Raw genomic sequence first — 14091 nt, forward strand, 5'->3', positions numbered from 1 at the left:
GTAGTGGTGAATGCTGGACTATTATTTTTTTAATATAAATTATATGCCGCCTTTATCCAGGGAAAGGACCCAAGGCAGCTCATAGATAAAATCATATAAAAACTTTACAATAAAAATTTTAAAACAATTAAAATCATTTTGTTAAAACAGTATAAAATTACATGAAACGTACAAAAATTAAAAAACTTAAACAGAACATAAACCCATATAAAAATCTCCCTGACGACAATTATATATTAAAAGTCTGCTTGAATAAAAATGTGTTTGCCTCTCAGCGAAAGAAAAGCAGGGAGAAGGACAGTCTAACCTCCTGTAGAAGGGAGCTCCAGAGGGTGGGAACAGCCCTAAGATTTGAAGCTGATGTACTATACTACAAAGGAGTTTTCAATAGCATCAGTATCATGAAAGCTCCATTTGGCTTGAAGCTAAACACGGAAAACATAGAGATATATAAAATACTGTACTAGTTTTCTTTTCAGTTATTAATTTTTTTACTGCTTTAAGGACATAATACACATAAAGAAATAGTAAAATTGTAAGTGTTAAGAACTTAGTTTTGTTCAAACAATAATAACAATTATACAGATTAATTGGTGTTTAGTCTCACATATGAGTATATAGGATTACAACCATAGACAGTTTGTTGCTTTATATCAGGCTTCCTCAAATGTGCTGTCCAACACACCTGGACAGCACCAGGCTATAACAAGCTGTATTACATTATGCTGTGATCAATCTTGTTTTGATCTAAATACCTTGAAGGCACCAGATGCCAACTTATTTTGGAAGCTAAGTAGGGCCAGGGCTGATTAGTACTTGGATGGAGGACTGCTAAGTAAAACCAAGAGCTTTTGGATGTACCGCAGATGAAGACAATGGCAAAATACCTTTGAATATTTCTTGCCTAAGAAAACCCAATGAAATCCATGCAGTGGCCATAACTCAATATGTGACCTGAAGGCACATATACACACATGGTTAATCTGCTTTTCTTAAATCTGGTTTGTTCCTTTGAGAGAACCATATTTTGAGCAAATTAACTAAAAACAATGTGCATGTATTTGGTCACAATTATCAGTCTAAATAAATAGTAATAAGGAAAACAGAACAGAAAGATTGTGTCTTCAGAATCTTGCTGCATACTCAGAAGCTCCCCACGCAGTACTCTGGCTCTGATAACAGATTGCCAGAAGATATGAAAAATCCCACACTCATATTCAAATTCCTTCTGTTCCAACAATCTTTCTTACTAGAAGAGGCAAGGAATCTCAGCCCACCATTAACAGTACAATTTCTTCACAGTAAACCACTTCCAAGTTTTTTTTGCCATACATCAACAGCTGTCTCAAAGGCACATTCATACATATAGCCTTAACCTCCGATACACTTAGAGCTAAACATTCTACCTCTAAGAGAGAAGGAAAGGCAAATAAAACAGTAACACCCCAGCGCTTAGCCTCCAACAGCAACCCTACAGAGACTGACTGTAGTTGAATGCGCTCTCTCTGCAAGAAAACCAATAGACATTTAGTTTCTTGAAGAAGAATCTTTTCACAGAATTCCAGACAAAGGACTTCTTGTTAGTTTATTTATCACACAGTGAAACAGCTCAAACATTTCTTAGTATTCAAAATAAGATTTACAGATTTTGTATACCATAACTTTGAGAACAAACTTACCGTATTGTATCTGCAAAACTGACACGCCTCGAGTTTTTCTGACGCTTCTCTATATTGCAGTCCTGAAAACACAACATAGAAATAAAATCCATAAAAAGCAAATTGTCTTTGAAAGGGGCATTACAGACTGCCCCAAAGTATGCGCTCCACGCGTACTAGGGTTAGGAAGGGACGTGCTAGGGCTAGAAAGGGCTAGAATAGATGCCCCTTAATCCTAGTACGCCATGGGGCTGCCATGTTGACACTGCGGACGCGCAGTGGAAGTGACGCCACAAGATCGCAACTAGCGCCTCGCGGCACCACTTCTGTAGCACAAAAAGAAGTGCCATTTTGGCGCTTCTTTTTGGCTGCGCCCGGGAATCGCACGGTTTGGCCACTGCGGTTCCTGGACGCAGCAACCGGCGCTGCTGGCAGACCACCACTTTTAGGCGGCCTGTAACGCGCCAAAGATTCCAAGAAAAATGTTGCCATCATATATAAAACTGATTCTCAGGCTATCTGATGTAGGAACTTGTATTTTTTCCAGGAAATTCACTATAGATGTTGCTGGCAGTGGTCCATGGACCGCCACTTTTAATAGCAGCAATACATAACACTGCACAAGAACTTTATTATAATATATCTAGGTAAGATGTAGAAATATGAACTGCAATTTACGCACACAAGTACATAGATGTGCACACACAATTGATCCATACTGGTTGATTGTTTATTGCAGTTCCAAGTAAAGGGCAATAGCAAAAACAGTTTTTAAGTTCTGCAGTCTACGAATCTTGCCTCCTTGAACACAACTGGCAATGCACCAATTAAGATGAAAAACTTGGCTTAAGGAATACTGTTTCAGGTAAAATACAAATGCTAAGCAGTAATATAAAACAGATTCTATAAAAATCTTTGTAAGATGTTCCAACAAGTTGCTAAACACACTTACTTGCAAGTATGTCTCACTGACTTCACCTGAAATTGCTTCCATGCAAATTATTTGGTTCTTTATACTATTAGCATTTCTTTTTCAACCAACACATACTGCAGGCACTGACACAGATTGCAAAAGCATTTCATACGTAAAATATACACAAAGGAAATATTTAACACATACCTGAATTAACTCATTTCCACTCCCTAAGTCTTGAAGAGGAGTTCTGGGAGCTTTCAAAATCTAAATGAGAAATAGGCATAGATAAGAAAAAATAATTTCTACAGGATCAATAACAAGTTTATTTTTTAAAAAACAACAACCAGCATTACATTTTAACAATAATGTGCAGTAGAGACATTTATTCTACAGATCAAAACTGCAGTCCAGAAACTGCAACATAAGCTTTACAGTTAGCTCTCCAATCCTGAAAAAAAGGAGAATTTCAAAAAAGCAGTCTGTGATGCACTTTTGTTGTTTTAAAAAATCCTCTAAAAGGGCATGCCTTGTCAATATATATTTACAGAAGCTCCCTGTATTGTAGCCAAAACGATTAAGCTCTACCCTGTCATAATTATTAATAACTAGACATGAAAATCTAATCATTTTAGGTCAAAGATAAATGAATACATTCTGGATGAGAAGCAGAATGTACTAATGCTAAAGACAATTAAATGAATATGTATGCCATGGATGTTTTATGTATGAAAATTATCTTGCTATGCTTCTGTAAATTCTTTTGAAATAGTAAAATAAGAAAATCCTTAAAAATAAACATTGGCTTGCTTGTTGGTTCTAAAGCTACAAGAATTCCAGAGGAAAAGTTTTAGGTCAAGTATTCTACCATTGCCTTTTGCTATGGTGTTCTGAGGACACCGAAGCCACTATGTTATGGTTCTCTGGGTCCCCCTCCACTCCAGCTGAGCTGGATGGGACCCCTTGGGACCACCTTTTTATCTAAAATAAACCTTGTTGCTGCCATCACCTGATTAATTATCTTCTCTCCCTCCTTAGCAACACATCAGGACTTTACTGGGGAACTCCATTAATACTTTCCCCTGCCAACTTAGGAAAGAACAAGGTGAGTGAAAGGCACATGAAAAAGGAGTGCAAGAGACAGAGTACTTAAAAAAAAAGCTTTATTTTAATTAAAGGAGTTCTAGAGCAAAAGAATATCAGTACATGAAGGATCAACCAGGCACAAACTGAAAAAGTTACAGAGTACAACCATTTCAGCCAAACCAAAAATCTAACACCACTGATTAGTACAGTACTGTACATGTTCCTGGGGTCAGATGGGATTTGTAGTCCTTAGCTTCCTCATGGTCTGCCTCACAAGAGTCAGAGTCCCCCACCAGCCATCAGGCAGGCAAGCAGGCAGGCAAACGCATACAGAGAGACCCAAAAAAGTCAGACTCTCAAGCCTCATGTTGCATCCAAGCTTTTAAAAACCTCTGTCTTAGAAGCATCTATGGGGTTTGCGCTTCTGCCCAATTCCCCATCTCCCCATCTCAATGCACAGTTGCCATCTCATCACCTGTGATGTAAGCCTCATGGCCCTTGTGGTCTCTTCCAACTCTATGATTCAATGATTCTATAAAATGTACCTCTCACATTTAACCCTTTGTTATCTGGGAAGAAAGCTCTGATAAATGGAGGGACTCCCATTTACTACACCTTTATATTAATGATCTATGCTAAGTCTAAAGATTGTTCCTTCTTCTTCCTTTTTCAGCATAATACAACATGCAAGAAACTTGGCCCATGCAATAAATGTAAGTCTATACATCATTTCAACACATAAAATTTAAAACATAATTGTCGGTAAAACTGTTACACAATACAGAACTTTAACTAAACAGTCATTGGCCCGTTACTGACTGCCAAAATAAAGCTGCTTCGGGTCTCTTTGGAGGTATGCTGTTTAAATGATGCATGCATCCTAAGAATCCGAAAGCTGCACCAAAGCTGCACTCCAGTGCTTAGGAATGGAGTGTTACTTTGGCGCGACCTCCGGACTCTTAGGACCCATGCATCATTTAAATAGCATACCTCCAAAGAGACCCGAAGCAGCTTTATTTGGGCAGTCTGTAACAGGCCTTCATAATAACAGTTTGCATTCAGCTTCATAAAATTCTCACCAGTTTTTCTAGCCTGTGTTGCATAAAGAAGCCCTTTATATTTGATTTTTTGACTTTAGCTATTCAATGGAATACTGCAGTGGTTCTCAAACTGTTGGTGGACACTGGGGGGGGGGGGGGGGCACAAGAGATATTTATAGGGGCACAGGATTTGAAGGTCTTGATCCCTCCTCCTCCACCTTTGCTTCCCAAACTTTTTCTGTCCTGGAGGGAAAAAGTAAGGTGAGGAAAGCACTTGGATCAGCCATTTCTGCTGGAGGCAGGAGAAAGAAGAGGAAGAGAGCAGGGAAGCTTGTGGATCATGGCCTCTGGTGGAGCCCATTCTGAGCAGCCTCTTCTTCCCTTATCCCATCACTGTCTAGTTCTCAAGACAAGATGCTGCTGCAGCCTCAACCAGCACACCTCCTCAGTCTTGTGCACCCAAGGTGCATGATGACCAAAGGAGTGCTAGCTCAGGGCTGCTACCATCAACTTGCTCTGACTAAGACACTTCATAGGCAGAAGAGATGCGGCCTAGCTCTGTTCCTGAACAAACGGCATGTCGGATTGGTTGGCCAAGAAGGAGCGTTGCAAGTGGACTGCATCCTGCAAGCTGCTGGAGCAGAGCATGTGCCTGGGCTCACCACTGCCCTACAGTGCCATCTCCACTCTTCTGGTTGGCCGGCCAGCCAGCCAGCCAGCAAGGGACTCCCACTCCCAGGTGGAGGTACATGACAATCTGCTCCAATAAGGTGGGCAGGGCAGGGGGCTAGGCAGGACCCAAGGAGAGGAGGAACAAACAAAGGGGCCTTTAGGCAGCCATTGGATGTGGAGGAAGATCTGGGGGCCCAGTGCAACCAGCATCCAAGAGGCCTTGTTTCTCTGCCCCCCCCCCCAGCACTCTCACATGTATGCTTGTTCTCTCTCACAGTCAACCACACTGTTTCTCTCTTTTTCTTTCACACGCTCACTCTCACAGGGGCTCATTCAGACTAATTATCTGACCCACTAATCCATTTCTTTCTGTCTCAAAAGATGCTGACACAGGATTCCTTTATTTCTCTCGCTCTTCCTCTCAATTTTTGTCTTGTCTTTCTCTCACGTGCACACACTCTCAGCTTTGTTTTTCCTCCCTCCCTCATATCTTGAGTCAGTTAATTCTTACACTTGTACTCTCAAGTCATGGGTTCTTGCCCTCCGTCACAGACACTTATCCGCACACATTCTCAAACATGCTAATTCTCTCTCACACATGGAAACTGTGACACACATGAAGTAATTCTTTCAAACACCCTTGAAGCTTCCCTAAGTGTGTGTATGAAAGAAAGAATGAAAAAGCATGACTGAATGTGTACGTTTCTGTGATCATTGGTGTATGTGAGTGTGACTGTATGTATAAACGTTACATGTGTTAGGCACTGAATTTATTTAAATAAAGCTGGTCTAATCTGACCAATGTTAATTTCTTATAAAATGCTAATATACATGAACCTGCAAATGAAATTATGCACTCTAAAAAAGCAAAATGTTGGTATTCATATACTACATTGAGCAGAGGGCATCCACATGCAGACATAAAAGGGGCACAGGGGTAAAAGTTTGAGAACCACTGGAATACTCTATTTTATTCTGAAATATTCTCATCTGCAGGACAAAATACTGGCAAAATTTGTAAATATATATTGTCAGGATAAAGGAGACAACCCAAACAAGATCTTCCAGTTCTATCATAACACAATTACAGTATCATTTAGTTATTATTAATCCACAGTATTATTGTTAAAGTCTAAAGGACATTGCAATATTGTTAGAAACTTAGGCCCAAAACAGATGGGCCAAAAGAAGCAGCTTCTGGCCACATCAAGGGCATAGTATTCAGATGATGCACACCCCCAAAGTGGCCCGAAGCTGCACTGAGGCCACCAAAGGCAGCCCGAACCTGCCAGAAAAAGGAGTGGAAAAAACGAACGAACAAACAAGCTTTATATACCGCTTCATACCGCCTAAGCAGTGTCTAAGCGGTTTACAACTGTAAGCTAATTTGCCCCCAACAATCTGGGTACTCACTTTAGCAACCTTGGAAGGATGCAAGCCTGAGTCAAGCCTGAGCCCTTTTGCTGGTGTTGAACTCGCAACCTTGTGGTTTTGAGTGAGTGGCTGCAGTACAGGCATTTCTCCACTGCTCTTGACAGCAGCTGAATTGGGACTGCTCCTATGGGGCCGTCTGCTTCGCCTCTTAGTATTACATTAAAATGTCTCTTTATATAATTGTAAGGGGAGTCATGACTAAAATTATTTTCCTCTACAAAGGATAAGTAATATATAAGACTGATTCATAAAAGTTACACTTACTGAGGAAATTCTTCTTTTAATTGTACCATCTGTGAAGTCTCTATAAAAAGACAATGAAAAAACTCAGCATAGAAGCCAAAATCTTCCTTTACACAAAATTGTCTACAATGAAAAGTTACCAGTCTTTTGAAATGTAAAAGAAAACCATTCTTAAAAATTTCAAAACATGTTTGAAACTCAGCAATAATTATGTATTTCCAGTGTGAAAGAAAGGCACATTCAGTAACATCACAGGCAATGTACTGATATGTAACAATTGTCTTCAAGTTTTCTGACACTTAGGTGATACAGAGATAGCAATCAGCACATAAATCCAAACTAGTAAAAAAACAATAACTATCAAGGCAGAAAAGACTGGAAGTTCAACTTACTTTTCCTCATTTGTTTCACAATAAATCCTCTCCATTTTGACAGACTCTAGTTACCTGAAACAAGAGTGGCATATTTATTTATTTATGGCATTAGTCTCTCAAAACCCTGCCTGAGGTACAATACAACAAACCATTCAGAGGATTCTTTATAAATACAATAACTTGTTTTAGGGAACACAGTTTAACTCTTTCCTTCCCAAACGACCATGTAAAATACGAAAATGCTCCTTATTGAGGTCATACTTCTGGAAAACATAAGGTACCGTATATACTCGACTATAAATTGACCTCATGTATAAGTCGAGGGCAGGTTTTGGGGGCAAAATTATGGATTTTGATATGACCCTTGGATAAGTTGAGGGTAAAACTTAGGGGCATGTAACAAAAGATCTAAAGGATGAAGCAAAGGAAAACAATGCCAAAAAAACTTACAAAATTCCAGTGGACATAACTGTTTGTGCTCACCCTAAAGGCTGGAGGGATGAGCGAATAGAGGAAGGTCAGTGCTTTCAGGACAGATTATATTCTTGCCTTTCACCAGGGCATGGTTCCTTTTTTTATAAGAGTTAAAGTACAGGACTTACATATTTATCCAGGTTTTTGGAGTCAATTTTTTGACTAAAATTTCAAGACTTACGCATGAGTATATACAGTAAGTCTCCAATCAGGAAAATTAGATCTGACAACTCAGTGACTGTACATCTAACACAGAAGGAAAACTTTATCAGGAAGGTAAACTCCCCTGAATCCAGGGAGACTCCCACCTCCAGCTACTCATTTGAGATGTGGTGCTGGAGGAAAGTACTGAGAATACCGCAGACAGCAAGTACAGATTTAACTTGAACTCTTCCCTGGAAGCCAAGATTATTAGATTGAGGCAGTCATACTTCAGCCACATCATGAGAAGGAATGATTCACTGGAAGACAATAATGCTAGGAAAGTTAGAGGACAGTTGAAAGAGAGGGATATACCACATGCCAGAGGTATAGACTCAATCTGGGAGGTCACAAGTATGAATTTGCAGGAGCACATCAGTGGACGGTGGGCTCGGAGATATCTCATCCACAGAGTCACCGTGAGTTGGGTCAACCTGAGGGTATTTAACAATAAGAAACAATGTACTTTAATAGTTTTTTCTGGGTTTTTCAGGCTATGCGGCCATGTTCTAGAACAGTTTGTTTCTAACTCTTCTAGAATATGGCCACATAGCCCGAAAAATCCACAAAAAACTATGGATGCCGGCCGTAAAAGCCTTCAACTTCACAATGTACTTTTAAGTCACCTGGTGACCCCATGAATTTCATATGGTTTTCTAAGGCAAGGAATACACAGAGATGGTTTTGCCAGTTCTTTCTTTTGAAATATAGTTTACTCATACCATGTTTACTTGTAAACAAAACATGGAATAAATAGCTGGAGCTGGAAGTCAGTCAGAGACAGTGGGTTGGGAAGCAGATGGGCAGATCAGCCCTCAAGAGCTTCTGGAGACCAAGACCATGATGCACTGGAGACAGGGAGAGTTCATCCAAAGCACACTACAGAAATAACCCAGTTTGACACCGCTTTAACTGCCCTGGCTCAATGCTAGAGAATTCTGGGAACTGTCATTTTCTGAGACATTTAGCCTCCTCTTTCAGAGAGAGTTCTGGTGCCACAATAAACTACAGCTCCCAGGATTCCCTAACACTGAGTCAGGGCAGTTAAAGCAGTCCCAGACTAGATTATTTCTGCAGTGTGTTTTGGTCCTTACTCTCAAGCAAACCTGCACAAGAGGAAGTTTGAAGCGGGCACCGAGACAGAAGGCCGAGAAATAAGAACTGGCTAAGAAAAAGGAGTGGATAAGAACACAAGAGCTTGGAAAGGTATGTTTTTTGGACTGCAGCTCCTAGAATCCTAGAGCCATGCTGGTTGGTAGCTTTATCCAAAGCAGCGTAGTCCAAGGTCCTCACCACTGGCTAAAGAGTAATGCAGAAACAGGAAGGAAGGAAGGGGACCTGCCCACTTGGGTACAACAGAGACAGGTTGACCAGACATCCTCCTGTTCCAGAACTTGTCCTACATTTCAACCTTGTGTCCAAGACGAATTCCAAAAATGTCCTCCATTCTGAGCATGGCTAAGAAGCACATTGAAACACATTTGCTGTCCAAGAAATCTTGTGAATTTCCCCCTTGTTTTTTGTGGGTTTTGGGGGGCCATGTTCTGGAAGGGTTTGTTCCTGAGGTTTTGCCAGCAACTGTGGCATCTGGCATCTTCTTCTGTCTCTGAATGTTGGCCATGAAAGCCTTCGACTTCACATTTCCCCCTTGTGTCTCAAAAAGACACAGCCAAGCTTTTTAAGGAAGAGGGATATGGGATTATTTTATTGTGTATATGGTTTTAATGATGCAAGGCACCTTGATCTTATTGGAGAGGCAGCATAGAAATGAATTATTATTATTATTATTATTAATTGTAGCACCACTGTAATCCTTTATTAAATACACAAATTATTTAACATCTGCTTGTGTTTTGTGTCTTTTTCATCAGGCCCTGAGGTAAATTTCCCTGATAGGATAGACTTGCAATGAAAATCCAAATGCTATGGGGTTTTTTGGGGGGCCAGGGCTGCAGTGCCCTTCAACACATCTTTAAAAAGACAGGTTGTGTGTTGTCTTTCCTCCTTCTCTCAGGCAGAGAAAATGCTGATTTCTCTTACTAAACCCTTTGCCTTGATAGGAATCATGTTAAGGAAGGGGTCACTGTGATGATGGGGCTGGGATTCCTGAGGCTTTTCCCTTGTGGGAGGGGTGCTGCTACAGCTCTTTTCCCCATAGGGCCAGCAGAAGACAAGACTCGCACCCAGAGCCCAGGGCCCCTTGGCTTCTCAGAGGCCCAGAACACACTGCAGAGATAACCCGGTTCGAGACCGCTTTCACTGCCCTGGATCAGTGCTAGGGAATCCTGGGAACTGTAGTTTATAGTGGCACCAGAGCTCTATCTGACAGAGAAGGCCAAATGTCTCACAAAACTACAGTTCCCAGGATTCCCTAGCACTGAGCCGAGGCAGTTAAAGCGGTCTCGAACCGGGTTATCTCTGCAGTGTGTTTTTGGACCTAGAATGGCTATAGATCTCCGACGGAATCTTATGCAACAGGAATTGCTTTTGGTGTTCCCACAAAGTCTGCTCAAGAAAGGGCTTTTTAACTGAGCAAACTGTTGGAGATGTAACTCTGGCAATGCTCCCTGAATGCACATGTTTTGGAGTTGTCCCATGGCAGATACATTTTCGCCCGCTCCCAGAATTCCATACCAGCCAAAGCGGTGCCAAACCGGGTTCTCTCTCCAGTGCGGAAGGGCCCCGGGCGGGAAAAGGTGGAGGAAGCGCCAAAACCGGCCTCCCCGCCCTGTTGTTCTAGGCCTGCCCCGTCCCTCCGCCTCACCTGGCTCCGAAACGGCGGCCCTCGGACCCTCCGCGCCCTGCGGCCGAAGTAGACCCAGGCCACCGCTCGACTGAGGCGGCCATTTGCGGCGCCGAATTCAAAGTAACCGCTGGGCCGCGCGCATGCGCCGTGCCACAGATACGCGCGCAGAAACGCCGCAACATGGCGGCGCCCTCTTTCCGTACAAGATGGCGGCGCCCACTGGGCCAGGCCTCCTCCCTCTCTCTCTCCCAAAAATATAAGGAGGAGGATAGGAAATGTAGCCCTCTGCGGAGATAGAAACGAGTTACTGTTTAGCGCAACAGGACGCTGCGGGGCCATTCCAGTTTAGGGGTGACTGTGTGCTTTTTAGACAAAGAGGCCTTCGATGAGAGAGAGAGAGAGGGATCTATTTGGAAGGGTTCCTTATGGGGCTTGGAAGAGGCTTGGTTGCTGTGACGAGGTGGCCGAGTGGTTAAGGCGATGGACTGCTAATCCATTGTGCTCTGCACGCGTGGGTTCGAATCCCATCCTCGTCGTCAACCTTTTTTCTTCCTTGTCTCAGAAAGACGCAGCAGCCCCAGCATTTGTAGCTCATCGTCCTAATGATTTAACACCTCTCTTGCCTCTGAGTCCTTTTCATCAAGGGCTGAGGTAAATTCCCAGACTTGCATTGAACCCACAAATACAAATGCTGTGGTGCTCTTGTGTGCAGTGCGCCCTTCAACAAATCTTCAATAAAGACAGGTTGTGTGTTCAGTGTGTTGTCTTTTCTTGTGTTCTTTCTCAGACAAGGAAAACCAGGGTGGGAGGGGGGGGAACCCTGCCTCATTTCCCTGACTAAACCTTTGCCTTGACAGGAATAATGCTGAGGGGCAACTGGGTCCAAAGCACACACTGCAGAAACAATCCAGTTTGAGACCGCTTTAACTGCCTTGGCTCATTGCTAGGGAATCCCCAATAAAACCAGGCCGGCATGATTGTAAAAAGCTATAATAGGGTTCATATTCTTTAACTACTGTAATTGTTTTTGCTGCTGGGAACAAACAAGGCTCTAGAAATTATACTGAAATGAGTGTTTTCTGTAGATGGAAAAAATGAATAAATATAGAAACTCTGTTTTTTGTAAAATAGCTCTGGATGCCTTGGGCGTTCGTAGAGGCAATAACAACTGCCTTAAATAAACTAAACACACACAAATATTCCTCAAATGGAAATTCTTCTGCATGGTGATCTCATAGCATTTCTATAACCTCACAACAGCCGTGATGCAGGTTTCTTCCATTAAGTGCATGGCAGGGATAGTAGACAACCATGTGAACGAACACTGGGATGTAGCATGGGGACCAAAAATAGGTGATGAGCTTGCCTATGGGGCCTAGCTAGACTTATAATGTGTGTAGACCTCACCTGGAACAAATACCGTGTCTGGTTCTGGGCATCACAATTAAAAAAGGATGTTGAGAAACTGGAGTGTGTCCAAAAGAGAGTGACCAAAATCCAGTTTTGGAGGCCTTTAAAAAGAGGCTGGATGGCCATCTGTCAGGGATCCTTTGACTGTGCTTTCCTGCATGGCAGAATGGGGTTGGACTGGATGGCCCTTGTGGTCTCTTCCAGCTCTACGGAGGATATCACACGACTGAAACTGGAAGTATAATCCAGTGTCATCCTGAACGCAATCACGCATATTCAAGTTATTGCATGAAAGGTTACCACACGCGATCGCTGGCAGACCGAACGCACTCCGAACGCAATCACACGTCAGTCCACAGTTAAGTAAATTTGGTGAACTAGCAAAGTCATAAACCCTGTTCCTAGGCAACTTCGCACTCAGTGCGCTGTTGTTGGGTGTGATGTGCATGTCTCCTTTGGTCCTGTTTTCCTCCCCCCTCAATCTGGAAAGGTTCCCATGAAGACACACTGCAATTCTGCTTCAATTTTGCTTCCACTTGCCCTTAATTAGCCATGTGCTAATTAAGAGGCATGGACTGGGAACTATTGGATAACCATTATATTAATAATAATGATAATAATAATAATAATAGTTTTTATTTATATCTTCCCGCCTCTCCCAATGGATTGAGGCAGGATCACAACAGAGTTAAAAAACAGTTACAGTATTCCAACATTAGTTACTGTGCAATTAAAACCACAGCTAAAAACATAAAACATTAAATGTAAGACATCAAACATCGTCAGTCAATCGCGGGGTCAGATGCTCTTGTTCCATTCCAATGGTCTTCATAGGAGGTCAGGAGGATATGTGCAGCAAAAGAGCTCTGTATTTAATGCCTTCTTGAAAATTTCTAAAGATGTGACAAGGCGAATCTCCTCTGGGAGCCCGTTCCATAGTCTAGGGGCAGCTATACTGAATGCTCTATGGGAAGTGGAAACTTGTCTGGATGCTGATATCTCTAACAAGTTCTTCCCACTTGTTCTAAGAGTGCGGGGTGGATTGTATAGGGAGATGCGTTCCCCTAAGTAACACCCAGGACCAAGCCATGTAGGGCTTTAAAGGTGATAGCCAACACCGTGTACTGCGCCAAGAAGCTAATTGGGAGCCAGTGTAGATCTTTCAAGATAGGCGTTATATGGTCAAGCCTTGAAGAGCTAGTGACCAGAGTGAATATACGCTCGTTTTAATGTGAATAGAGCATGTTCTTTCAACCATTCTTCCCGTCCCCCCTCCAACCTCTTTTGTAAATTGTGGGGTTCCTTGGTTCCTCTCTCTCACTCGCCTAAATATGCTATGCTCCAGTCATCTGGAGTCTCACTCAACATGCGCAAGGGTGCCAATTCACAATTAAGAACCCACCAATGTGATAGCTTACTTTGGACAGAATCCGAGTCATGTTCGGGGAGGCCATTACAGTGAATTTAAGTTGTGATAAGTAATCACGTAATTGCGTGAATTTTCAAATTGACCACGCTGTCTTCTCTTTTGAAACTGAGAGCCTCCCGTCCCGTGTGATAAACTCCTACGATTCTATGAAGGTCTGAAAACCATGTCCTATGAGGAGAGACTTAGGGGCTGGGCATGTTTAGCCTGGAGAAGAGAAAATTAAGAGGTGATATGATAGCCCTGTTTAAATATTTGAAGGAATGTCATATTGAGGAGGGAGCAAGCTTGTTTTCTGCTGCTCCAGGGAACAGGGCCTGGATCAATGGATGGAAACTACAGGAAAAGAGATTCCACCAAAACATTAGGAGGAACCTCCTGACAGAAGAGCTGTTTGACAGTGGAAGACGCTGC

General features: G+C 42.4%; 1 protein-coding gene and 1 non-coding gene across 2 annotated transcripts in view; one reads left to right on the forward strand and one right to left on the reverse strand.

The window, feature by feature from the left end:
• The window catches only part of KNL1 (kinetochore scaffold 1), a 49828-nt gene extending 38862 nt beyond the window's left edge, over positions 1-10966 (reverse strand). The window contains exons 1-5 of the mRNA XM_042460173.1: positions 10860-10966; positions 7439-7492; positions 7068-7107; positions 2779-2838; positions 1680-1741 (exon numbers count right to left, since the gene is read on the reverse strand). Of these exons, the coding sequence (XP_042316107.1) occupies positions 1680-1741; positions 2779-2838; positions 7068-7107; positions 7439-7473 (197 nt within the window). The 5' untranslated portion in view covers positions 7474-7492; positions 10860-10966. The remainder of the gene's footprint in view (positions 1-1679; positions 1742-2778; positions 2839-7067; positions 7108-7438; positions 7493-10859) is intronic.
• Positions 10967-11295: 329 nt separating this feature from the next.
• TRNAS-GCU lies at positions 11296-11377 on the forward strand. The gene has a single exon. It is a non-coding gene; the product is annotated as a tRNA-Ser (tRNA).
• The last annotated feature ends 2714 nt before the right edge of the window (positions 11378-14091 follow it).

Source organism: Sceloporus undulatus, chromosome 1, assembly GCF_019175285.1.
Source record: "Sceloporus undulatus isolate JIND9_A2432 ecotype Alabama chromosome 1, SceUnd_v1.1, whole genome shotgun sequence".
In the NCBI taxonomy this organism is placed as follows: Eukaryota; Metazoa; Chordata; class Lepidosauria; order Squamata; family Phrynosomatidae; genus Sceloporus; species Sceloporus undulatus.